At 44.7% G+C, this 27,554-nt stretch overlaps 1 protein-coding gene across 3 annotated transcripts in view; it reads left to right on the plus strand.

The window, feature by feature from the left end:
• LOC147881835 (DNA repair protein RadA-like protein) overlaps positions 1–27,554 on the plus strand; it is a 204,861-nt gene that overhangs the window by 106,471 nt on the left and 70,836 nt on the right. For all 3 annotated transcript variants that reach the window (XR_015543932.1, XM_087401430.1, XM_087401431.1), the window contains exons 7-10: positions 994–1,056; positions 16,266–16,346; positions 16,462–16,527; positions 16,649–16,804. Coding sequence is in view for 2 of the 3 variants with exons in the window: in XM_087401430.1 (XP_087257556.1) it covers positions 994–1,056; positions 16,266–16,346; positions 16,462–16,527; positions 16,649–16,804 (366 nt within the window). In the remaining variant the exon portion in view is untranslated. The remainder of the gene's footprint in view (positions 1–993; positions 1,057–16,265; positions 16,347–16,461; positions 16,528–16,648; positions 16,805–27,554) is intronic.

Below are 27,554 nucleotides of genomic sequence, written 5' to 3' on the forward strand. Positions count from 1 at the left end.
GGCAGCATCAGAAAAATTTAGGCAAAACGAGGCTAGGTTGTAGTACAGGTTGTCTCTAGCTAGGTTTTGTAGCACTTCCACCCTCCAACAATTTTAGGCATTACGATTGGTCTGGTGCAAGGCAAATGCCATCAATATCTCAGGTTGGTATTTCTTGAAAATTGGGCTTATTTTAAGCCCTTTCTTAAAATTTGCTTTGACTCTTTGGTGGATACATGGGAGTGCGTGGATAGATGAAACTTTACATTCACATTATGTGTTAGAGCAGACAGCAAAAGCACATTTAAAATATGTGTTAAAGCAGACAGCATAAACCATGGCATCTTTTGTGCACGTGCGCTGCTTCCCACCTCCTCCTTTCCCCGTGCAGACAAAAAGCAGACATGTCAGCATTTTCTCGTCTACCAGCATGCTGCTGTCACTGCATTCATCTCCCCCCAAATGTTTGTTACATGCCCTTGTCCCCTCTTTGCTTCAATCCAGTAGCTGAGGGAGTCCCTTGTCCCTGCACGTTGATCGAAAAGAAGTCGGCAGCTTTTTTTTTTTTGGGAGCGAGCTGTGTGTGGGTGGGTGTCCCTACAGGTCTAGAAAGCATGGATGGTACAGCAGCAAGTAAAATTATTTTTCCAGTGTCGTGCAAAAGTAGAAAAATAGTTGTTTCATTTCAGCCATATGGAAGATGACTTCGTCCCACCACTTACATAGTGTTGATTTTTAAAGCTTTACGTGTAACTTGATTTTGTTTCTCACTTTAAAGGTTATATCAGAAAAATAGAAAAGAACAGGATTGCTGTTGAGTTTTCTAGTTAAAAATTCACATCCAGAAACCTCCTTGGATCCTCTTCTCTCTCTCTCTCTCTCTCTCTCTCCCCCCCCCCTCCCCCCGCCCCCCGCCCCCCGCCCTTCCCCTTCTTGTTTGTGTTGCATTAACTTGAATTAATGGTTTCTGAGTTTGTGTTGCACTATGTTCTCATCCTTAGGGAAATTTTACAGGTAAGGGAGTGTGCAGCAGCATTGCTACGATCAGCAAAGCGAACACAAATTCCTATTTTCTTGGTAAAATTCCAACTAATGGGTTTTGATGACTAAACTTTGAAGTTTGATTACTGTTTGAGTTCTGTTGCTTAGTTGCAAATCATATGAACTTTTAAAGTTCTAGCGATATTCCATGACATATGATAAAGGATACAGATGCAACATAATAAGGCTTCGTTTTAGCAACCTATTGGCTTGCTGAAACACAAATTTTAAAGTTCTAGTGATATTCCATGACCTATGGTAAAGGATACAGATGCATAGTTTTGGTTTAGCAAGTTATTGGCTTAAGTTCCATTTTGAAGTCACCTCAAGGTATGAGTGCTCTTCCTCAAGGTATGGGTGCTCTTCCTCATTGGGCTAGAGGAGTTTGGAAGCATCGTGTGCTTGCTTGGAAATATGTGAAGACATTAGGATAGGCTTTAAATTATGCAGACATTGGTAGAAACCTTACAATGCATGGAAAGCTAGCCATTCTTAGTAGCCCTTGTTGTTGTACCAGTAAAAGTTTGCTCCATTTTGATAGTTCTTGAGGACAAACTTTGATAGTTTCCATTTTGATAAATGTGCGGTCTTTTTAGCAAACTTTTATCTTTTCATTTATGAATTTGAGTTTATGCAACGTCCTATTTCTATCAATACCTGCCCTATCATTTTACATAAATTTAGCCAAGTTAGGCGTCTTATAGATGATTTATTTGTACTAGATGTTCCTAACTTTCAAGACTTTATGTACAAAGACGCTAGTGCTTTTGGAGAAGGAATCTATCCTCGTGACTCTTGTGAACTGAAGTGCACTTCAAGAGGGGATTCTTGTGTTTTCTTAGATCTTCGAATTTCTCAATCTACCATAGGATTAGAGGTTGATATATACGATAAACGTGAACAACCTTAATATAGTGGTTTACACATTATAAAAATGCCTCACATTGACTCAAGCATTTTTGATTTGGCAAAATATGGAGTCATTTCTTCCCAATTCCATAGATTTTCCCGCCTTTGTACAACTAAGGAGTCTTTTATCACTCATTGTAGTAATTTGATCACTTTACTATTACACAAGAGGTATAATCCAAGGAAAATAATGAAAAAAGTACGCACAATCTTAGATATGAAGTCTTTTATCTATGGTGTATCAGCCTTAGGTATGTTCAGAATGATTGAACATAAGCTGAAAACAAAAAGCGGGGAGCTGAATAGCCCGTTTTTCTTTTAGTTTCAAAAGAGAGTTTGTTTGAGTATGCTTGTGCTTTCTAAGTTAGAAATGTATTTTTGCCTCTTTGTAGGAAACGATACATAAGTGTAAAGGACCCTTTAGCTTTTTATGTTTTAAATAAGAGTGAGAGTGAGAGTGAGAGAGAGAGAGAGAGAGTGTTATTCCAGTTTTTTGGAAGATTTTGTTTCTTGACTTGCTTGTTTATTTTTGCTTAGTCACCTGCTTCCTTTCTTCTTTATTTCTTGTTTTCTTTCTCTTTTGTTTACTTGATGTATTTTAGTAAGCACTGGGTTTGCCCAAGAGACTCCGCGGGTCTTTAGAAACCCAGTATAGCTGCTTATGCTTGGGCACTGATGACGACACAAGTGTTGCTTTGCTTGCTAAGTATGTCTTTCTTTTGTTTTTCATAAAAGTTTTTATTTACCTCTTTTTTCTTCTCTTTCATTTTCTCTTTTATTTTCTTTGTAGATTTTTGATCTTTAGAACATTAAAAATTCTAAATTTGTATGATTAGACTTATTAGTCTTAGAAAGGTATATTTATCTATCACCTTAGCGGCGTGCAAATTCTTTGAATTTTCGTCCAAGTGGTGATCAGCTGTTCAACTACATCCTTTTATCTTACGCGGGTGCAAAAGCCCCAACAGCTAATCTTATTCTCATTTATTCTTATTATTATTTTAATTCTTTTCTTTTTTTTTTAATTTTTAATTCTCTCTCTCTCTCTCTCTCTCTCTCTCTCTCTCCCCCACCCCCCTTAATTTTATTTTATTTTTATTTTTATTTCTTTAAAAAGTGTGCTTTTGTGTTTTGTTTTAGTTGCTCTCCTTGGTTTATTTCACTATATGACCGCTTTATTTTTTATTTATTTTATTTTATTTATTTATTTTTTAAATTATTGGTAACTTTCCTTTTCTCTATCTCTTTCTTTGGTGGTTCTAGGTTGATTAAGCTCTTATAGTGGCCTTGGGGCCCTGGCTAACCCTAATTGTAATCGCCAGTTTGGGGGTATATTGGCATTAGCGATACATGCTATGATGAATTCGCGTTTTGGAAACCAACAGGGATGTCATCTGGCTCCTGTGACATTCCCTTGTAGTAGTAAGGGAGGAGTTACCTTGGGACGAGTAACGACTGTGCAAGTCAGCCCCTGCCAAAATACTAGTCTCACTTGTGCTAGAGTTAGGGGATACAGCAAGTGAGAAACTGCCTTGGGTTGGGCAGGGAGAGTGCAAGCAAGTTCCCCAATGTTGGATCGTTTGACTTCACTAAACAACATTGGAAATTCTAGTGATGGTCTTGTCTCTTTGGTAGGTGATTTAGTTGGGTCTAGCTTGGTAAATCAAAACAAAAAAGTCAGAAGAAACATATATAGAGAAAGGTATAACTTTTTAGCTAGATCAAACATGAATAATCTTCATGATTTTGGGGAAGGTAACATTAATTGGTCTAACTTTAAGGCTTTATTAGTTAGCACTCATTATACTAATAATAACATTAGAATTCTTAATAAACTAAGACGTCTTAGAAACAAGCATCTCAAGACTTCTGTTTCTATTAGTCCTATTCATGCCACGCAAGTAATTTATGTTGTCTATAACATACATAGTAGTAATATGCTTTATGTGGGACAAACCTATAGGACAGCTTTTATTCGTTTTCAAGAACATGTTAGGGAAGCTAGAAAACTTCATAGAAAGAATTCCTTAGTTGAGAATTCAAAACCCTTATATGCAGCAATGGCAAAGTTTGGTTTCGAATCTTTTCGTTGCTTTCCCATTGAGCATATAGAGGGTCATTTTAATAATGCCAAGGGCTTTTACAAGGCTACTCGTCCTCGTGAATTGTTTTGGATGAGAACTTTACATACTTTCTTCCCAAGGGATTTTAATTTGGAAGGAAAATCAACTCTTTGTAAAAATAAAAGAACCTCTAAAAAGAACCTTTTATGTGGAGAACTCCTATCAAACCCTTTAACTTTCCTCATTACCAACATAGTCATACACCTAACATCGTATGGAAACCTAAAGTTATGTTACGAGGTTGTCCTAGCTATCTTGCAATCTCACATGTAGTTCGTGAGTTCCCTCCCTCACTTCCTCTTCCTCCACTTCCTCCTCCTTTAGTTCCTTTAACTTCCTAAGTTCTAAAAGTTTTTGCTTCTCGAGACTATAAAAGAAGACTACTCTACCTAGATAGATTAATATCACCGGGTCTTTTTTCAATAAAAGTTTTTGAAAAATATAATGTCAAAGTTCTTTTTAAACTTCAATACACCTTGGAAAACTTCTCTTTTGAGGATTTAAATCTAAATAAGCTCCATTATATACAACTTAAAACTTCGTTGGATCGCTTTTTAAAAGTAAAAGCTTCCTTGCAAAGCAAAGAAGTCTATCTAAGTCAGGAACTCTTGATTTGTATTTTTACTTCTCCCTCACTTGACAAGATAGGCTTAAACTCCATTTTGAAGTCTCCTAAAGTAATGGATTCTCTCCCTCATTTTGTGAGAAGAATTTGGAAGCATCTAGTAGTAGCTTGGAAGTATGTAAAAGCTTTAGGACAAAAGGCTTTCAACTATGGAGAGATAGGTAAGGCTTTCAGAGCATTCAAAATCTTCTATCCTTAAAGAACCTTGTTGTTGTAAAAGTAAGAGATTCCAAAGCTTTATTCATGCTGATTTAGGACATGTGATACCTCAATTTTGGTTTCTAGTAACCTAAGAGACCTTTTCATGAAAGGCACGTAATTTTGATTGTACTCTTTTAAAGAGTCTTGCCTTTTAAAAGCTATCGATAAGGGAATCTCAAAGTTTGTTTTGTAATTAGAAGAATGTTTAGGAGTTAAAAATATCTCATTAGAATGGAAAGGGAAGATTTTGAAGAAACTTGCTTTGAAACTAGAAGAAGTCCCTTCGGTTGATTGCTCAAAGGAAAGTAACCATCTTTCTAAAGAAGATGAAACTCTTCTTCAAAAATTCCATAGGAATTTTGTCATTTCTGATGTGGACAAATGTTCCAATAACTTTGTTTTTATTTGCAAAAAGTTTTACTTAGAATGTCTTTTGAGAGAAGTGAACTCGTCTGTCAAAACTTACGCCCCTAGGGGCCTTAGTTTCTCAAAAGGATTTGATCTCAAAACATCAGAGTTTTTGCAAGTCTTTTGGGTTTGTTTGCAATCCAAGCATATCTTTTCCTTGTGCTGCTTGGAAGATTCACAAAACTTCAAAAAAGCCAAGATTTATTGCAGCTGCTTGTGAGACTACTTTGACGGATGTCTCTAAATGGCTAAGCTACTGCTTCAAAGCCATGTTGCCTAGTGTCCATGAACTTTGGAGGGACTTATTAAAAGAGGTAGATGTTCCCTCGCACTTAAGCTAGATTTTAAATTTTTTAATTCCTCTCGAAGCATTCAGGAAAAAGAGTTTCCTATTCTCCTTCAAACCTATGAATTTACCACGCTTTACACAAAGATCGAGTTGGAAGACCTGAAGTTTAGAATTAAAAAGGTAGTGGCTGAAGTTTTTAAGCTGAGATTTGACATAGATAGATGCAAAGTGCTAAAAGTTGAGAAAACAACCTTATGCTTTTTTGTGGCTAAAATATAAAGATCATGACATAGGTTCTAAAAAGAAAAGATACACAAAGGTAGTAAGTGTAGAAGATGTTTGCTCTTGGATAGATTTTCTTTTAGATAATCTTTACATCACAATAGGTGATTCTTTGTTTCAACAAGTTATAGGAATCCCCATGGGCACTAATCGTGCCGTCTTTTTAGCAAACTTTTATCTTTTCACTTATGAATTTGAGTTTATGCAACGTCTTATTTCTATCAATACGTGCCCTATCATTTTACATAAGCTTAGTCAAGTTAGGCGTTTTATAGATGATTTATTTGTACCAGATGTTCCTAATTTTCAAGACTTTATGTACAAAGACGCTAGAGCTTTTGGAGAAGGAATCTATCATCGTGACTCTTGTGAACTGAACTGCACTTCAAGAGAGTTGTGTTTTCTTAGATCTTAGACTTTCTCAATCTACCATAGGATTAGAGGTTGATATATACGATAAACGTGAACAACCTGAATATAGTGGTTTACACATTATAAAAATGCCTCACATTGACTCAAGCATTTTTGATTTGGCAAAATATGGAGTCATTTCTTCCCAATTCCATAGATTTTCCCGCCTTTGTACAACTAAGGAGTCTTTTATCACTCATTGTAGTAATTTGATCACTTTACTATTACACAAGAGGTATAATCCAAGGAAAATAATGAAAAAAGTACGCACAATCTTAGATATGAAGTCTTTTATCTATGGTGTATCGGCCTTAGGTATGTTCAGAATGATTGAACATAAGCTGAAAACAAAAAGCGGGGAGCTGAATAGCCCGTTTTTCTTTTAGTTTCAAAAGAGAGTTTGTTTGAGTATGCTTGTGCTTTCTAAGTTAGAAATGTATTTTTGCCTCTTTGTAGGAAACGATACATAAGTGTAAAGGACCATTTAGCTTTTTATGTTTTAAATAAGAGTGAGAGTGAGAGTAAGAGGGAGAGAGAGAGAGAGTGTTATTCCAGTTTTTTGGAAGATTTTGTTTCTTGACTTGCTTGTTTATTTTTGCTTAGTCACCTGCTTCCTTTCTTCTTTATTTCTTGTTTTCTTTCTCTTTTGTTTACTTGACGTATTTTAGTAAGCACTGGGTTTGTCCAAGAGACTCCGCGGGTCTTTAGAAACCTAGTATAGATGCTTATGCTTGGGCACTGATGACGACATAAGTGTTGCTTTGCTTGCTAAGTATGTCTTCCTTTTGTTTTTCGTAAAAGTTTTTGTTTACCTCTTTTTTCTTCTTTGTCATTTTCTCTTTTATTTTCTTTGTAGATTTTTGATCTTTAGAACAACAAAAATTCTAAATTTGTATGATTGGACTTATTCTAGTCTTACAAAGGTATATAATTAAAGAGTTTTCCATCTGCGTTAATTATGGTCAAAAATGTTTTTCTATTGGTCAAAGAATTGACTACGGTCAAAGATACTTGACTTTGGTCAAGTAAGCTTGACTTCGGTCGGGGAGACTTGGTTTATTACCAAGAGGGTTTTAACTATGGTTAATGAGAGAACCACAGAGCTGACCACGGTCAGAGAGTATTGACTTCGGTCAACGAGACTTGGCATGCGCCAAGAGGGTTAATTACGGTTAACCAAGATGTGCCAACTTCGGTTGGAGAGTTTTGCCAAGTTCGATTGGAGAGACTTGACTATAAGTAAGGCGCCTCGACCCTTGGTCAAAGCCCTGAATTATGATCAAGAGCGAGCGTTGACTTCTGTCAACCAGAGAATAAATATATGTATTTATATTTGTTATGTGTGCACATATGTTCAGTGGGGACGCCCACCGTGACTAGAATTAGTCCAGAATGTGTTATTTGCATGCAAAGCGCTAACAATTAATGGGTGCCATGGTGGTGCGCTTTAATTAATTGTTGCAGGTACTAGGAACAAGAGTCTAGGAGGCGGTTCGCGTGACCAAGTGCTTCGAAGACTCCAGAGTTGTCCTTAGTGGCATGTAAATAGGAAAGTAATGTAGAGTTTTACAAGTGGCTTGTTGCCAAGAAAGAGAGCCTAAGAGCTCATGTAATGATTCATTCACATTTAGAATTTTGTATGAACAGCTTCCACTCTGAAGTCATGTACTCCATTTTCTCTCTGATGAATAAAAAACCTTCGGGGGGGTCCAGCCCGACGATTGTCTTGGGTCATAGTGTATCTGTTGAGAGAGGGAGAGCAAATGAGAGTAACTTTGCTGTCTTTTACGAAGAGGGATTTCATTGGTATCAGAGCATGGTTTCACAGCTTCCTTAAACTTTGACAATCCAAGAGGATTTGTGGACGTGAAGTCCCTGGGTGATTGGTGATTTCTAGATCATGGTAGTAGTTGATGTTTTAATTTGGCTGCCTTTAAGAAGCACCAATAGTAAGGGCTAGCGGGAATTCTGAAGCCAGCTGATTAGAGCGAGGTCATGAGACAAAGAGACCAGTGGCCTTGCTCTTCAAATGCCTCTCTTTGCTTGATGCAGATAGAGTATTGCTGCTAGCTGTGGGGAAAAGAACCGACGCTTCCACACGATTGTGATCACGTAGGATGCTAAGGGTGTTTGAAGGACTTTCCACGCAGGTTATGCTCATGGAAGCGTTGTCTGTCAACCAACAGAGATTTGGTGGTAGAGCGGCGTACGGAGAAGACCAATGACCTCGACAGAAATCTCCACGCAAAGCCCGCTGAGAGAAGCCTTCACGCGGGAATATGGTGTAGTTCTGTATGCTCGACGGTGGCCAGGTTGGCGACGCTGAGCACTGACAAAAGTCCCGCGACGACGGAGGTCTCTAGAAGGCGCATGCGCGACGTGCGATGCAGATCAGCAAGCCAAGGTCTGGAACCTTAGGCTTGACGACGTGGCAGGCCTGACACGTGGTGCTGACATGGCAGGCAAGGCAGGCCTGAGAGATGCTGATGTGGCAGTACACGTGGCAGCCAGCTCAGATGCTGATGTGGCAGGACATGTGACAGGTGACGTGGCGCCCACACGTGTGTGATTGACAGGTGGCAGCCAGTTGGCAGACTTATGGTTGGTGTGGCGTTGGTCAAGTGAACTGCAGTTAGTTGACCTTGGTTAGAGAGATGGTCAGAGGACAGCCTAACTAGACTGTCTAATTAACTAGACTAGACTGGTCCAGTTAACCAGTTTGGTTAAGTTAGTGGCCAAGTTACAGACTAACTAGTCTGTCAATGTAACCAGACCAGAACAGGACTGATCTGGTTAGTGTAACCAGTAGTTACCCATCTCGTTACTGTCCAAAAAAAAGAAAAAAGAGAGAGAGTTGCAGAGTCTGTTTCTGCTAGCAGTTTTCACCTATCTGAGAGAGTATTTACTGTCAGAAAAAGAAGAAATCAGAGAAAAATCAGAGATTTGCAGAAAAAGAAATATGCATGCCTTTGAGCAGTGAAAAAGGGTTTTGAAGTCATTTGCAGCAGCCAGAAAAGGGGCACACAGGTTTGAGTTTATGCCTTGAGTTGACAGCCCGCCACTGGCATAAGTTGTGAATGCAAGACACCTCTTGTTGAGGTAATTTTCTCTCTGAAAAGCAAAGACTGCTTGCATTAGTTGCATACATTGTGTGTGAGAAACTTGCAGATCTCAGATGAGTTGTAAAAAAAAAAAAAAGGCTCAATCACCTATCCAGAGGGATTCACAAGATAGGGATGCACATCCAAGACTGAGAAGTGTGCAACAAACTGAGAAAGAATATGAGCAGATGGTATGCACTCGTATGCAGGAGATGGAAAATCTCAGAAGGGATCCAAGAGCTCAGCATTTGTTTCAAGCAGAAAGTATGCCTAATACAGCTTATGATGTGCCAATGCCAGAGGCACACTCTCGTGTACAGCCCGAGAGAAAGGGATCTCATAGGGGACGGTCTCATAGCAGGAAGAGATCGAGGCATCATCACCGATCTCCCAGTCCTTCACCGTCTACCTCAAGCTTGACTTCTGTATCTTCTTCTTTATCAGATAAACCATCCAGGAAAAGAAGGAAACACAATAAGTCTAGGAAGAGTAAGTCTTCCAGAGAGACCAAGGAATTCAAAGGGGGAGGTAAATCTGTCAAGTTTATGACCTATAATGGACAATATGGTCATACAGACAAAGCATTGCAGTTCATCAGGCAGTTTGATGCTGCATTCGGTACAGAAAAGTTTTCAGAATTCTCCAAGTTAAGAATGGTATGTTTGCACTTGACAGCGACGGCTAGTGCATGGTGGAGTGCACAGACCACAGATGGGTCAGCCCCAAAGAGGTGGAAGGGCTTCAAGAAAGCCTTCTACCAGTAGTTTATGCCTAAACAGTTTAGAGATCATGTTCTTCAAGATTGGGACAGTTTGCATATGGATGCATGAGATGCAGTGGATGTGTACAACCAAAAGTTTTGGGATGCTTATTTACAGGTTGCACCTTTCAAAAAGATCTCCAAAGGAACCCAAATGAGAAAGTACAGAGCATGTCTCAGTCCAAGAATTCAGGCAATAGTGAATGCTTTGGGAGCAAAGAACATTCAAGACTTTATGCATTCAGCTTCCGTAGCTAGTCTTGTGCCGTTACAAGATCCATCCACAGTACTATCCTTGCATGCAGGACATACTGAAAGTAAGAAAATTGATTTTTCAAAATCAGAAAAGAAAGAGTATCCCAAGGTTGAAAAGAAAGGATTTCAGCCTCAGAAGCTGAGGGGTACTCAGTTTTCAAAGTCATATAAAGTCGAATCTCCATTCACTTCTGAACAGATAGTTGAATTCCGGAGAGATGGGAAATGCTTTAAGTGTGGGAAAGAGGGGCATATGGCTGCCCAGTGCCTTGAGAAGCCTTCAGGTTCTAAGGAGCAAAAAAAGCCACAAGTAGCAGCGAGGCGGATGGTGGGAGCAGTCCCAGATGTTTTGGGGAGTACCTTAGACCTAAAGGAAAAAGAGCTTTTGCTATCATGGGAAAAGATAAATTTCAGTTTCTTGTAAACTTTAAAGATTGCTTTTCCGATGCTTTGTTAGGGGAGTTACCCCCAGAAAGACCAGAGGATCATCAGATAGAGTTAATGCGTGGTAGTGAGCGACCAAATAGACCACCTTATAGAGTCAGTGCGACTCAGAGAGAGGAGATTATGGCTCAGGTACAGAACTTGCAGACCAAAGGGTTGATTCAGCCCAGCTCGTCTCTTCTAGTACAGAAGAAAGATGGTTCTTTTCGAATGTGCATTGATTATCGTGCATTGAATAAGATGACCATCAAAAATAGATTTCCGATACCACACATAAATGATGTGCTTGACCAACTCGGAGGAGCAACAGTTTTCAGCAGGATCGACTTGAAGAGTGGCTATCATCAAGTCAGGATACAACCACAAGATGTGCATAAGACAGCTTTTCGCACTACATTCAGGTTGTATGAATACTTAGTGATGCCTTTTGGGTTGACAAATGCTCCAGCTACATTCAATAGAATGATGGATCGCATCCTCCGAAAGTACAGGCATTTCACGGGTACTTTCTTTGATGATATCCAAGTCTTTTCAAAGACAGAAGAAGAGCACATGGAACATCTTGCTTTGGTATTTCAAGAACTTCAAAATCATCAGCTTTTTGCCAATAGCAAGAAAAGTGAATTCTTTTTGGAAGAGATCCATTATCTGGGGCATATAATATCCAAGAATAGGATACAGATGGATCGTGCAAAGATCCGAGCCATCCAAGAATGGCCTAAGTTGACATGAGGATACCTTGGGATTGATGCTGTTACAGCAATATCTATCCCAACCCACCAAGTATTTTTGCATCGAATGATTCTCCTTCAAAAAAATTCTAGCTTTCCAATCCTCTTGCTTGCTGAAAATGGGTGACTAGCCAACAGAGGCATATTGTGAAATCATTGCACCCCATGACAGCCTATGAGAGCAGGAGACTCCGGGATGCATAGAGATATCTGGGAATCTATGAGAAAGAGTTATTGGCTGTAATCCATGCCATCCATACATGGAAGCACTATCTTTTGGGTGCAGATTTTACTGTTAAAACAGATCACCAAAGTCTGAGATATATTCTAACTCAGGCAAAACTTTCCGAGAAGCATATGAAATGGGCAAATATGCTGTCAATGTATCATTTTCAGATTGTCCATACCCCAGGAATTCGGAACAGAGTGGCAGATGCCTTGTCCCGAAGAACCCATGTCAATAATGTGACTATTGCCTATCATTAGGACCTAGAAGGCATGAGAGAGGAATATGCTAATGATGCAAATTTTGGCGAGATTTTACAGCAAATGCAAGAGGGACAGTCCACCAATCACTATTCCCTAAAAGATGGGTATCTAATGAAAGATGACTGCCTATGCATCACCCAGGAGATGAGGAAAAAGATATTGGAGGAATGCCATGCACCTCCCTATGGTGGACATAGAGGAATTACAGCAACAACTTTAGCACTAGAGAGGTATTTCTTTTGGCCAGGAATGCGAAAAGATATACATCAGTTTGTTACTGAATGCCTTACGTGTCAGAAAGTGAAGTATGATAGATGGAAGTCACCTGGCCTACTTATGCCTCTTCCCGTGCCTCAGGCACCGTGGGAAAGTATTACAATGGAGTTTATTTTTGATTTGCCAAGATCAAAGTCATGGAATGATGTGATTTGGACTATCATTGATAGATGCAGCAAGCAAGCTCATTTCATTCCAGTTCGTAAAACCATAAAGGTAGATCATATGGCTAAGCTTTTCATGGCACAGATCTTTAAGCACCATGGTATGCCTAAGTCCATTGTTAGTGATCGAGATCCTAGAATGACCAGTCTATTCTGAAGAGCTTTATTTGATAATATGGGGACCAATCTGAAATTTTCTTCTTCTTTCCATCCCCAGACAGATGGTCACAGTGAAGTAGCCAATTCTACAACATTGGATATGCTGAAATGCTACGTGGGTGACCAAGTTTCAGATTGGGAAAAGTACCTACCATTGGTAGAGTTTGCTTACAACAATATAGTACACAGCTCTATAGGGAAAGCCCTCTTTGAGGTCATCTATGGAAAGGTGATTCAGCCACCTATCCTGAGGACCAAGGACGAAATATTTGCAGCTGATCAGCTTATTAGAGACCTCCAGACAGCTTACAGCCAAGTCCGGACAGCAATCGAAAGGTTTGAAGAGAAGCATAAAAGAGCTGCAGATAAGAATTAGAGACAGCTAGATCTCAAGGAAGGGGATTGGGTACTTTTAAAGTTCAAGAAACCTAGGTTCCGTAAGTTCAAAGGCAAACAGAAAGTGTATGCAAAGCTATCTTCTAGATATTATGGCCCTTTCAGGATTACAGAAAGAATAAATGAGGTTGCATACAGGCTAGCATTGCCGGAGCATTGGAGGATTCACAATGCATTCCATGTGAGTCTTCCAAAGAAATTCCAAGGACCAGAGCCTACAGAGCCAGTATTAGAGGATCCACCAGAAGTGGATGAGCTGGAGGAGGTCCTTCAGTCTGAGCAGATTGTGTACCATACTGTATGCAAAGGCCCTCTGGGCAAAGAGTTTTACAGATATCTTGTAAAATTCAAGAATTATACGGCATTAATGCCAAGTGGATGGATGAAGACATGTTGTCCGATCATCCACAACTTTTGGATGTTTACAAGGAAGCTTTTCAGTTGAGGTCAACTAAATAGAAGCGGAGGGGATGTCACCACAATGTAAATATCCTAAGTCAAAGTACAATCGACCATTTATTTGATCATAATTAAAGAGTTTTACATCTGGGTTAATTATGGTCAAAAGAGTTTTTCTATTGGTCAAAGAATTGACTACGGTCAAAGATACTTGACTCTGGTCAAGTAAGCCTGACTTCGATTGGGGAGACTTGGTTTATTACCAAGAGGGTTAACCACGGTTAACCAAAGAACCACAGAGCTGACTACGGTCAGAGTGTTGACTTTGATCAACGAGTCTTGCCATGCGCGAAGAGGGTTAACTATGATTAACCAAGATGTGCCAACTTCGGTTGGAGAGACTTGACTATAATTAAGGCGTCTTAACCCTTGGTCAAAGCCCTTAATTATGATCAAGAGCGTTGACTTCGGTCAACCAGAGAATAAATATATATTTTTATATTTGTTATGTGTGCACATATGTTCAGTGGGGACGTCCATCGTGACTAGAATTAGTCCACAGTGTGTTATTGGCATGCAAAGAGCTAACAATTAATGGGTGCCATGGTAGTGCGCTTTAATTAATTGTTGCAGGTACTAGGAAGAGTTATTTTCCTAAGCGCTACGGTAGCCTAACAAGAGTCTAGGAGGCGGTTCGCGTGACCAAGTGCTTCGAAGACTTCAGAGTTGCCCTTAGTGGCATGTAATTAGGAAAGTAATGTAGAGTTTGACAAGTGGCTTGTTGCCAAGAAAGAGGGCCTAAGAGCTCATGCAATGATTCATTCATGTTTAGAATTTTGTATGAACAGCTTCCATGCTGAACTCATGTACTCCATTTTCTCTCTGATGAATAAAAAACCTTCGGGAGGGTCTAGCTCGATGATTGTCTTGGGCCCTAGTGTATCTATTGAGAGAGGGAGAGCAAATGAGAGTAACTTTGCTGTCTTTTACGAAGAGGGATTTCAATTTAGTACTACCATTTTGCTTTTTTCCATTCTGTATTGGTATGGATGCTCGTTTAGTAGCTCCACTACCACAACTCATTGTATCAGGTTTTTCACAGTCTCATAGACCCATCGGTCTTCCGAAAACTTTAATAAACTTTCTTTCTCTCTCTCTCTCTCTTGAACAACCTTTCTTCAAACATAGCGAAACCAAATCACTTCCTTTAAAAATGAGCTCCGGGGGTGACCTGCTTCATAGAAGAATGTACTGTGTTGTTGTTGCAAAGTCAACCAATGGCAAAAACTGTTCCCACTCTGCCTTATGCTCTGAGACATAGCATTTGAGAAGATCGAAGACAATAGACTTTGCCTCTTGTGATTGTTGGTGGAAAGAGGATGAAAAGTTCAGTCTATTGTCCATGTTTTTAAAGAGACCTATTGTTGGGCGCTGATGACGTCAGTGGGGATGTCATAGTAGCTAGTCTTGGCTATGCGTGATGGAGTTTATGGTTTTCAATCTTCTGAGTGACTATCGTGAGATTGAAACTGCACTATGTTGTGTTTTTAGAGAAGAGTATGGGAATGTTCCTGGATTCATCTAGGTATACGCGGATCTCTATCACTAACAATGGATTGAGGCATTCTATGATACTTGAAAATATTATGCAAGTATATTTTCACCATCTGATCCGCTGCAATCTCGTTTCTGACTGGAATGAAGTGGGCTTGCCTTCAGAATTTGCATATGATTATCTAGATCCCATCATGTCCAGTTCGAGTACAAGGAAGATCAAACACAAAATCAAATGCCTATCTGGGATAGGTAGTGGAGGTACCTTTTCCTCGTCCTATTTTCACTTTCTTACAACTGATGCTTGCTTTCACATATGCCTCAAGATCTTTCCTCAAAGCTAGCCAATAAAAGAAATGCTCCAATGCTTTTACTGAGGCATCAATGCCTCTGTGTCCTGCATGTGGTGGGGCATGACTTTGGGCTAAACTTTCGGCCTAAGCTATGAACTCGATCAACACGCTGGTGTGCCTGTGCCAATACAATGGGCCTCTCATGTGCCATGACATGTCTTCATAAGATTCCATTGGCTCTTTGATTGTATAGCTTTTACCAATGATGACCTTCTATGCTTTGCAGTAATTGTATGCATTTAGTCATTAGATCAAGAGTCATGGAAGGTTGGGCAGCTGTCATTAAAACAAATTGTGTAGTTCAACTCCTTAAACAAATAAGGCTGTGGATCGTAAAGATTTCATAGAGAGCCATGGATGCTGTCACACATTAGTGGAAATCACAAGAATGGATCACCTTGTTGAAGCCTTGTCAATGGAATCCTCACAGAGGACAGGCCATGATTGCTTGTAATTGTTTGTGGAGCCTCTTCTAGAACCATTTTGCCTATGTTATCTCATACTGGTAAGATTGGGCAATCTGCTGACAAACCTGTAAGATTAGGCAATCCACTGACAAACCTGAATAATCTCATACTATAAAGATTAGGCCATCCTCCCCCCACCACTCCCCCCCCCCCCCCCTCTCCCCCCATCCTCCTTGCCCCTCCTCTCTTTCTTTCTCTCTGCCCCCTTCGTCTGTTATTTTGGTTGGGGGAGGGGCTTACTCTAAAATGCTTGTGCTGAAAAGAATGTTTAGTAATATCTACTTGCATCTACTATTGTTTCCTGAGCTTAAAAAGTAAACAGAAACTTCCAGTCAAGAAGAATGTCACAGATTTTAATTTAAAGTTTCTTCTTCTTCTTGTTCTTCTTTTCTTTTTGGTGCAAGTTTAGTTGCAGATATTTCCCTAGAACTATGGATTCATCCGTGCAGGTTGGACACGTGACAAAGACTGGTGATATTGCTGGGCCACGTGTGTTGGAGCACATAGTTGATGTTGTATTGTACTTGGAGGTTGGTCTCCATTAGAGTCCTTGCTTTTTATGATGCATTCAACTTCTGTTTTGTAGTTTTTTGATATATTGTTTTGTGCTGATCATTTATTCTAATCATGCCTTTGTTTGTATAGGGTGATAGTAGATTGTCTCATCGGATTCTGAGGGTTGTAAAGAATCGTTTCGGCTCTACAGATGAGGTAATTGTTCTTTAATTTTATACATATTATTGGAATTTTAAAAACAAAGCTCTGCTGCAAGCACTGCATGCCTCACAGGAAGCATTTGAAAGCTCTCAATGGAATGTTTTCTTTCATGCAGGTTGGTGTTTTTGAGATGGCTGAGTATGGCCTTGCAGCAGTCGAGAATCCAAGCCAATTATTTTTAAGACAGAGGACGGAAGACATGAATGTCCCTGCTTCGGGTGCCATCGCTGTGACCATGGAAGGGTCACGACCTTTCCTTGTGGAGATTCAGGTATTGACTAGTGGACTAGAGTTATTGCTTTGAATCTATAAAGCTGGGTTTCGTTTTGATGAAATGAGTATTGGTTTTTGTACTTATTGTACAGATATCTAAAAAAGAAGCCTACAGTGTTCCAGTCTAGAAGTACATATCTCTTGAAATACTTGGATCCTTGCAAAGAAAGACTCTTTTTTTTTTCCTGCCAACTATTTTTGTGTGTTTCATTTATTGTAATTTCATTCTTCCCTTTGTTACGATAGCTAGGAGGCTGGTGAAGAGCCTTTCGACAAAGAAGCAATCTACAGTTCATTCCACAAATTTTATTCAGTCCTGTGTTATGATAGCTACAAGGCTAGTGAAGTAAACCCCCCCCCCCCCGCCCCCACATTCTTATCTGGCATTCTCCGCCTTGATTTCTACACTGGACACCAGACCAATTTCCCTTGTGAGCGCCCATGTCTTGTGAACTATTGAACTCCCTTGGAGATGATGCAGACCTCGCCTATGCCTTAAACATCCTAGTATCAATGGTTCACGATGCTTCTTCCAGAATATTCCTATGCACGACTCAATCCACGGCACGTCCTCTAGTCGGGATGATGCCCCATAAGTTGTGGTTCTATGTTGAGTACGCAGAGATGAGATTTCACCTCATACATGAGCATGCTTTGGGACTTTGATGATGTTGGAGGTGCAATGGTTTCATTGCCTTACGGGCCGTAAGAGGCGGTATTTCCTCTCACATAGGCTTGATGATATGATCCTCTCTTTTTGGGAAGGGGACCCCACTAGTGCATTGGAGTTGTAACACCCATCCCCATGACGGGCCCACACACATACTGAGACCGGCCTCTAGCAAGCTAAAGGGCAGTAAACCGTAACTAACTGGACTTCCACGCTATTCACAGCCACAATGCATCATTTCCAGCCACGTCCATTAATTAAATATCACTTAGAAACAACCTTTGGAAACATTGAAAGGGAGTCTAGAGTGCCCCGTCTTAGAAACCAAACACAAGAAACACAAATTGGCCCGAAATGCTTTGGCGCCCCTTTCAGTATTTTTGAAATTCTTCTGGCAATGGAAAATGCTTTTACAACAAGGGCTCACCCGTTGCAGTCTGCTTCACTAGTCGTTCCACTGTCCAAGCTAAATCTTGGCTTCAGAATGCATCCAATCCCTTGTACACAATAGACCCTAGCTGCCAAGGCAAGGCTAAGGCATTTCCATTGTATGTGTCCAATTGAAAGCTGTCAATGCATTCCACAAGGCATCCAGGGTTTGGGAGTCCCATAATCCAGTGTCCAGCAACACAAATCTCACATTGAACAAGTGACCTCAAGGCAAGAAGAAATCCACAACATTGTCTTTTTGGCACCACTCTAGGCTCATCCTCTGTGTCTGGGTGACTATCCACAACGTGGATGGCCAAAAGAGAACTTTGAACAACAAAAGAGCAAGGACAATGTGAAGAACATACTTTTCGAGAATGCAAATGTGTGCAATGAATGCAGAATTTGAATGCCAATTGGCCCTCCAATGGGGAAGAGCGCCCTCGTGAGAGTACTTGTTTATATTTCGACCTACTTGCAAGGTGTGTGTGAGATGGCGGATGAATACAATGTGAATGAAGAATGCTACGTGAGATTCATAATGAAAGGGTGATACCCTTTCATTAATGTCTCTTGAGATCACTCAAGTTCCATCTTCCCATTTACACGTACCCTTAGCCTATGAGCCATGCATCTACCATTCAATGTACTCTTCCCTTCCTATTGCCCCTAGGACCTAGACTCGTGTGTGCACATTTTTATTAATAAAATAACTGTCACATGTCCAAATTCGATGCTATCTGAAGCAGTGGCTCCTGCTCAACTAGTCCTAGCTACTGAGATGATCCACCGCCATAACAGATCGGTTGGTGTCCATCATAAATACAACTACATGTTACACCATTGGCATATAATATATAATAATGTTTTAATGTCTACTGATCACGGATTAGTGATTTCTCTTGTCATGACAATCCCTCCTGCTTGAATGGACATAAGTCCTCTTCTGGATCCTCTCTTGTCTCTTTCTCTTGTGTACGCTTCTCTTTTACTTCTGCATTTGCATCTCCGCTTCATAATCTGCAAATAGTCTTCTCTTGGTAGTATACGATCTCTTCTGAATCAAAACTTAAATCCCATCTTCAAGTTTTGATTCCTCTTGATGCTGCATATTCAAAATGTAGAAGTAACACTGCTGACACGACCCCGTAAGATCTAACCCTATCACTGACCTAGAATCTCGTCCTCAATCCAACCAGAATCATAGCGCAGGCGCCTCGATCCTCGCGACGCCCGAGTACGTAGGCTACAGCTCGACTCATCCGTAGGCCTGTATCTAACCCATGTGTCCGATACCACCTGAGCCCGACCCTCGATACACCACCTATGATCCGCGATGTAGATGGCGAGAGTCCCAGCCTGGGTCCAAGCCCCATCCATAAGTTGAGAAGTGCTCAATTGAACTACACAATAGCACTGGCCCTCCCTCTATATAGAAGGAAACCCGCTATAGATAGCACAATGCTATGATTAGCTCCCTCCATATAAAGCGAGCACTATATATGAATCAATCTCTATATATAGCAATCTCGGCTAAAAATAGCCATCCAGCCCTATGCTATCCCGTAACCCACGTTCGCCTGCTATCCAACCCTAGGTACACCGTGCACATTACATACTCCCCTTCCTCTAAGAACTCACTCTTGAGTTCACCAGAAAGCCTGACAACTCTATGTGAAGATGTGTCAATGTAAAAAACTATACTGTAACTATTAGTTTGAGTGTGCTATACTTTCCATGAGATTCAAATTAAAGAGAATCTGAGGCCAAAGCCATAACCTTTGATAACCAACCCAAGGAAAGTAAATCTCTCAATCTAAACAAGGTTACGTATCGTCGAGTATTCTCCTCGAGAAATCAAGTAACCCCTGAATCCACAGAGTTAGTTCCGTTGACATAGCCATACACAAGCATGGTAAAATCCGTACCTGAAGGTAAATGATTCTATCAACCTTATCTATTGAGTTCTAACTGGGAATTCGCAAAAAAATATTCATCATGCTGAATACCCTTGAACTCAAAACTCTTAGGTTGAGATCGGGGAATAATTGTTCGAACAACCCCATCAATTGAGCCGCTCAAGGTCAATTTCTTGGTTGCAATTTCTATCAACCCTAGTGTCCTGAATCACTTAGTATTCAGAAAATCCCTCAATGGAATGCCCTTGTAATTCAAATTCTTGGGTTGAAATACATGACAGACTTTCCGTCGCAAAACAATCCGTTCATAACTCATGATGGAAGAATCTTCATGGAAGTTTCGATGGGCAAAATCCTGACAAAAAATATGGTCCCCTGATCTATCCTTGGAATGCCCCTACATGAGGATAATCAGTAAAAATTCAGTTGGCTATATCTAGTTAATGGTACTGTTCTAGACATGTATATAGTCAACCATCATAGGAATAACATCCTATGTGATCCAAAGACTACGGAAACATACAATCCGAAACGTACAATTCTATGTGATCCAAAGACTACGGAAACATACAATCCGAAATCTCTTAAAACAAGATCCACTATCGGATATCTTGTATAAACTTGTGCACAATAAACTGCTCCTATCATAGGATCATTTAGTTCTTAGGATCTCTTTATCTAGGAATACCAAGTTCCAAACAAGGCACTGGGAGACCATCATCAGAAGAGATGTGGTAGCCCTCCTTGAGATTGAGTCTAGACTATGGAGATCCAGGGTTGAACCCAAAACAAAAAAACATGGCTTCTCTCGGGGTAAAGAATCTTAGTCCGCCGCCCTCGTTAAAAACATCTAATCAGGTTGCCCCCAATTCAATTCAGCCTACTTGTACTTCACCCTAGAGGTCCTTGGGTATTATATCACGCTGGATTATACTACCACATTAGAGAATCTTAAATGTAATATACCTTAGTGTCCCATACCACCAAAGTATACTACATAGTGGACAATATGAGTGAATGAGGGTAGCCAATCCTTCTTCAACTCAGATGATCCTAGATTGAGTCAGGGCGGCGAGTCTGTTCTCAATCCTTTTCTTTTTTTTGCCGAAAAAACAGTGCTAATTATATTACTTCGAGAACAAGATACAAGAGGTCAGCTTATAGCTGACGGGCTGCGTTCACAAATCGGACACAGCCCTAAAAGGTAGCAGAATAAATCATACTCTCACGGAGGGATAAGACGAGTGTGAATGAACAGCCATCGGGGTGGTGAGTAGTGCCACCGAAGGCCCTGCGTAGTCTGCTCGAAGAAGAGGCCCTGTGTGTCCCAAGCCCGGAGGAAGCGTCTCCGCTTCTCCTGACCGGCCCGGGTGTCTCCCTGAATCTGGTCCCACTGGCCTCTGAGGGTATGAATAATCTCACTCCAAATCTCCGCCATGATCTGGACAGTCGATAAGGAGGTGCCACCGAGGATCTCCGCGCAGCGCGAGGTCCAGATGTGCCACCCTGTAATGCTGCTAATAATCTCCCAGACTGGCTGCCTCTCCCGAACTCCTGTATCAGCCTCTGCTAGGTGCTGCGGGATACCCTCGAGCGGCCCCCACGTCCCCTGTGTGATAAGGAAAGTGGGGTCTTGCTGGCATGCCTCGAATAAGTGATGAAGACCAGGTGCGGTGCGGCACCAACAGAACGCGCCCCAAGTGATCAATCCTAGCTCTGGTGCTGCACGAGTAAGAATCCCGAAAGTCCACCTCCACACTTCCTGGGCGCGAGTGCAGCTCCACAGGCAGTGTTTTGGTGACTCCTCATCCGCATGGCAAATCTGGCAGCATCTGTCCTGGCCTATCTGCCTCAACCAGCTCCCCACTGGAAGACCTTTGTGGGCAAGAAGCCACAGGAAGTATGAGATCTTCCGCGGCCGCCAGCTCTCCCACAAGGCCTTCCAGAATGCCTGCAAAAAAAACCTGGAAATACCCTGTGCGTACCAGCTGGGTCGCTGGGTGGGGGGGCGGCTCTGCATCCTCCCAAGAACTCGCCTGCCCAGAGTCGTGCTGTAGGCGAAGAAGGAAGTCGGCCCCTGTCCTGTCACAATTTCTGGCCACCACCACTCTCCTGGGTCCCAATCAAGCTCTGACAAGGCCCGCCCCTCCCAGAGCCAAAGACGCCAAAGCTGCATCTGGTTCTGCTCGATGCTAGGGTCGGTACGCCAGACCTTCCCCAAAAGGCCTACGACCCGAACCCTCTGCCATGGGAGTAGGGGGTCGATGAGCGCATCCTCTCTCCTGAGTCGTCCATCCCCAGAAACCGCGAAGAAGGAGATAGAGGAGTCATCCATACGTCCTGCGATCACCAGTGGGATGCCACGGGGGGTGAATTGTCCCAGCCAGCGGGCGTCACCAGGCATGAGGACCTGAGGCTCAGGTGGAACCAACCAAACAGCTGGGATCGCGCCGTCGATCTCCGTGCGTCTCGCCTGGGCTCCACGTGCACCTCCAGCTGCGTCTGCAAGATCAGCCGTCTCCAGATGTCTGTACGTATCCCTCCAAACTCGAAGGGACCGGGCTGGCCCCCTCATCCAGCCGTCCCACCTGATATGTGATCTCTCCCCCAACTGAAGGACCTCGGCATCTCTGACCTGACCGTTCCAGATAAGCGGCTGGCGATCGATCTCCTCCTGACAGCTGGGAGGGGACTGAATGAGACTGAGGCGGAGCCGCCTCCAAACCATGAGGAGGCTACGAACGAGTGGGGAACGGGGCTGAGTGAGCGGGGCGGAAGTGAAGATCCACCTGAGGGACGGTAGCCACTCTCCACCTCGGCGCGGGACACAAGAACCGACTCCCTGCTGAAGTAACATCTTCCACGTTTGCCCCCCTAGGGTCAAACCGCGGATGACAAGCTTGCCTAACAAGGCCTGACTCTGAAGCTCTGGATCGATGACCCCCAGGCCACCCTCAGCCTGCGGAAGAATGACTCTCTGCCAAGCAACCCTGGCTCTGGTATCTCTAAGACCATCCTCCCCGGACCAAAGGAAGTTCCGAACCAACCTCTTGAGCTGTGCCACGCTGGATCTCGAGAAGCACCAGCAGGAAGCCACATACCAAGCCGTGGCTAGGAGGACCTGGTTAACTACCAGGGCACAGCCTGCAAGAGAGAGCTTAGCAGTGCTCCAGAAAGCCAGCTTCCGTCGGATGGAGTCTAGCACCGGGAGAAACTGCTGAGCTGGCGTGATGTCTAGGCCAACCTGAAAGCCAAGGTATCTAGCTGTCTGTCCCCGTGGAATCCATCTGAAACCCAGAAATCGCCCCCACTGAGAACACGCCCCAGGGTCTGTGAGAAAACCAACTGATTTGTTCCAGTTGATTTTCGCACCAGCGGCCGAGTAGAAGACCTCCAGGGCCATCCGCACCCTCTCTAGCATCCTCTCATCGTCCTGGACATAAAGGGCTGTATCATCTGCGTACTCCGAGTCCAAAAGCTCCGTGTCCTCCCGGAGTGGAAGGCGAACACCCCTGATCCCTGTGGACCTCGCCCGAAGGTAGTAAGTCATGGCCTCGGCGAAGAAGAGAAACAGGTAAGGAGCAAGGGGGCAGCCCTGACGCACTGATCTCTCCAAGCTAAAGCGCTCACCCATCTTGCCTCCAATGATGACCCTGCTAGACGCTGTCCTGTACAAAGCTGAGATACCCTGAATCCAACCTGCCGGGAAACCTAGCCGCTCCAGAGTCCGCTCCAAAAGGACCAGTCCACTCGATCGTAGGTCTTCTCGAAGTCGAGAAGTAGAATGGCAAGGTGTGATCCGCTGTGCTGAGCCCACTCCGCCGCCTCTGAAAAGGTGAAGACATTATCCAGGATACTGCGATCCTGGACAAAGCCTGTCTGAGTGTCATGGATGAGGTCTGGGAGTAGAGGCCGAACTCTGGCGCTGATCATCTTGGCGAGGATTTTGTAGGCAGTGGTAAGGAGAGTGATCGGACGCCACTGGCGGATCTCCTGTCTATCTCCTCCCTTCGGGATGAGGCAAATCAGTCCCGAGGAAAGGCTCTCTGGCATCTGACCGCTGCTGAAAATCCCCTGCAGAGCTGCAAGGAGGGGCTGATGGATCTGGTCCCAGAAGGAGGTGAAGAATGCCCGGGATAGCCCATCCTCACCTGGGCATTTCTGTCCGTCGATGGCCATCAAGGCCTCCAACATCTCATCCATGGTGAACGGTGCCAACGTCGCCTGCATGCTAGGCTGGACCAGGGATGGAATGTGCCTCCACACCTCCTCACGGGCACGACTAGCACGAGGGGCAAGCGGCTCCTGCTGGAAGAGGGTCCTGTAGAAGTCAGTGGCCAACCCTAGGACCTCCCCCGGATCCGTAACGATGTGACCATCCGCTGTCCTGAGACTCCGAAGCTGATCACCTGCTGCCGCTCTCTGGCCATGCGTCCTGAAGAACTCCCTGCACATCCAGTCACCCTTTCGGGCCCAGAAGGAGAGAGAGGCGTGATAGGAAAACTCTGAGCGACGCTGGAGTGTCTCCTTCAGAAGGGCTCTAGCTCGAAGGGCCTGGATCCGAAGCTCCTCCGAGCCCGGGGAAGCCTGTTGGAGTCGCTGAATGGAGGCGAGGTCCCTCCGAAGAGCTCTCTCTCTGCCCCACCAATCCTGTCGAACCTGTAGGGCTGCGAGCTGGCAGATCTGGCTGGACTCCTGCAAAGCCTGCGCAACCGAGTCAACCAGATCCACGCACTCGCCCCAGTCTCTGTCCCAAAGACTGCAAATACTGCTGCGCACGTCCACCCTCGAGAAAATGGAGTCGGGAATCCTGCATGACCGGGGGGGAAGGGTCTGGGCTGCCGAATCTAATGATAGGAGCACAGGCGCATGGTCGGAAAGTGTCGTCCCTGGAACTATACCCGCCTGACCGCCTCTGCTGATGGCCCAATCACTGACATAAAATCTATCAAGCCTCTCCAGGAGTCTGCCTCCTTCCCTGCGGAAGCCCCATGAGAAATCCAGGCTCCCGTGCCAACGCCGGAAGGACGGGACTCTCCAACTGTCCCTCCCTCCTGTCGCGAAGATGAAAGAGTCCCAAGCTGACTGCTCTGCCTGAGCCATACCTGTGAACTCCGGACCTCTGCCCTGCTGGTCCTCCAAGGTCTCCAGATTGTTGAAGTCACCTCCAACAATCCAGGAATCCATGTCTGGAAGAATCCCTGTAAGTGTCCTCCAGAAGGTGGCTCTGCATCGGAGGTCTGTGGGAGCATAAATGTTGAGGATTCCTATTTTGGATCCCTCCAAATCCAGGCCTACCCAAAGGGCCTCAACGTGCCATGACCAAAAACTCCCTGGGCTAACTGCTCGCACACGGAGGTACAGACACCCCCACTCCTCCCCTGTGCGCCGATCGAGGGCTCCCAATAAGTGTAGGAACGTCCAGGGAGAACCTTCCCGCAGCTACGGGAATGAGCCGCAGAAAGCTTGTGCTCCTGGAGCAGAAGTACATCCAAACGACCAATCACTGCAGGCTGAAGTTCCTGTCGCAAAATGAGCTTCCTGGGACCACGGGTGCCAGAAGAGTGAAACCCGTTCACATTCCAGGATACGAGGTGTAGGCTCATGGAGAGGGATGGGAGGCTGCGAACAACTGTCTGCTCGCGGTCGAAGTCGATGAAGAAGCAGACATATCGGAATGGAGGCGCTGCCGCTTATGAGAAGGTTTGGAGGGGGAGACGGGGTCGTCCTGCCCGTTCTTCAACACCTTCAGCAAAGGCGAGAGGCCTTTGGTGCCATGAGCAAATGCTTTCTCGAGCCAGCTCGAGATCTCTGAAGTGGTCATCCCATAGAAGGTTCGGAGTTTCTGAGGGGACCAAGCTCTGACATCCTGGGGGAGGGGCCATGACAGGGGAGGTCTGAGGATCACAATCAGTCGGAAGCGTTTGGCGGCGCAACGCCACCGCAGGCGCACATCGCCCTCGGACCACTGAGTCTCGAGAAGCTGCCCACCGGACGGGCCTATCCAGGAGCAAACCTGGGCGTGTGTCTGCTCTCTGAGAGCCTCCCAAACCGAGTCGTCTGTCCAGGTCTCGGTGCCATCGCTGAGGAACGTGAAAGCGAAGCTAGGGCCATCCCTAGGGGCCAAGGCGGCAATCTTCCCATCCGCCCCTTTGCGGAGCAGGAAGATACTGATGTCGAGACAAGCCGGGAAGGTCCCAAGGTCGGCCACATCCAAGTAGTCCTAGGGGCCAGATCTGTAAAAGTCACGAGGAAGCTCTCTCTCCTGAAGCTGAGACCGAGGGGCTAGCGGACAGGGAAGCTTGCTCCAGTGGTGGTGTAGACTCTGGGTGTCCTGCCAGCGGGGGGGGAGGGGGAGGAGGCTGAGGGGTAGGCGACTCGGACTCCACGGAGGCGACTAGCGGAGGAGGAGGAGCGGGGGCTGCCCTCGGCTGGGAAGCCGACGGTGCAGCTAACTCTGTAGGAGAGTCGAGGGGGACGGGGGGGGGGGATGGGGATGCATCTGGAACTGGGGCTGAGAGGGAGGAGGAGGAGACTGAGGAAGAAGAGGCGGGGGCTGAAGCTGCGGGTCGGGCGAAGGGGGGGGAAACTGGGGAAGGGGCTGGGACTGAGTGGAAAGGGGCGGGGGAGCGGGAGAGAGGGGGATCTGAGGCTGTGAAGGGCGGGTCTCCGTCGAAGAAGAAGCTCTCCCAGGTCCCTGGGGCGGCTGCCTGTCAGGTCTCTGGGGTGCTGCTGCAGGAAGGGTAACCTCTGCCTCCTTGCCTTTATCCGAAATCTTCTTGTTCTTTCCTCTTTTCCTTCTAACCTCGGTCCAACCGCCCACTAACTCTGGACCGGACTCCGGCTGCCTCGGCTCCTCCTGACGTGGCTGTCCGGGGGGGGGGGGTAGGGGCGGAGGGGGCGGGGGCGGGGGGGGTCGAGACGAGCTGGCGAAACGTGGACAAGCAGCTGCCAAGTGCCCAAAGCCGTGGCACCTCAGGCACTGACCTGGCTGTCCGGTGACTATCATGCTCTGGGTGATGCTGCCGGCATCTGTCACGATCTCGATCACTGCAGGGAGAGTCGCTGGATCTGCCACAGCCACACGGACTCGGGGGGCTCTTGCCGTAGTCACCGCGTCGGCGAAAGTGTCGTGCATAGCCCAGCCAAAGTGGGAGCCCAAGTCCCTGACAATCGGCCGCAGCTCAGCAGCAAGACCTGGAAAAACTAGTGTCACTGGGTGGCGAGGTATACAGAACCGAACATCAAAATCCGCTGCGCTGAATCCACGGTACCACGGGACTATCATGATAATCTTTCCATCCACCGATGTGGGGGAACCGGCAATCAGGTTGCTCGCAGCTTTCTCATTGGAGAGTTTGAGCCAGAAGATGCCCCTTCCCATAAGGGCCACCTCCTCAATATGGCCATCCTCTAGCAGGAGAGTGGACTGGAGCCAGTCCCTGATGGCTGATCTGGAGGGAGAGTGTCCAATGACTCTACCGTAAACAGAGGTACGGGCAAAGTCAATGGCAACCTCCTAAACACGAGATGATTGTTGCTCTGTCAGGATAACGCGGTAGGCATCTGGAGAGGGAGGGTCCGACTGGGCCTCCGGATCCGGGCAGGGAGCCGCCATACCGCCAAGACTAACTGCAAGCTTCCGATGAGGAAAAGGCTGCCACCCAAAAAAAGGGGGGTCGAAGCGGGAGGGTGGAGCCTGGGTGTGGAGAGGACGGTTGCGGAGGCGG

Source organism: Dipteris shenzhenensis, chromosome 30 (genome assembly GCF_047967505.1).
Source record: "Dipteris shenzhenensis isolate YYH24624 ecotype China chromosome 30, Dip_SZ_1.0, whole genome shotgun sequence".
Lineage (NCBI taxonomy): Eukaryota > Viridiplantae > Streptophyta > Polypodiopsida > Gleicheniales > Dipteridaceae > Dipteris > Dipteris shenzhenensis.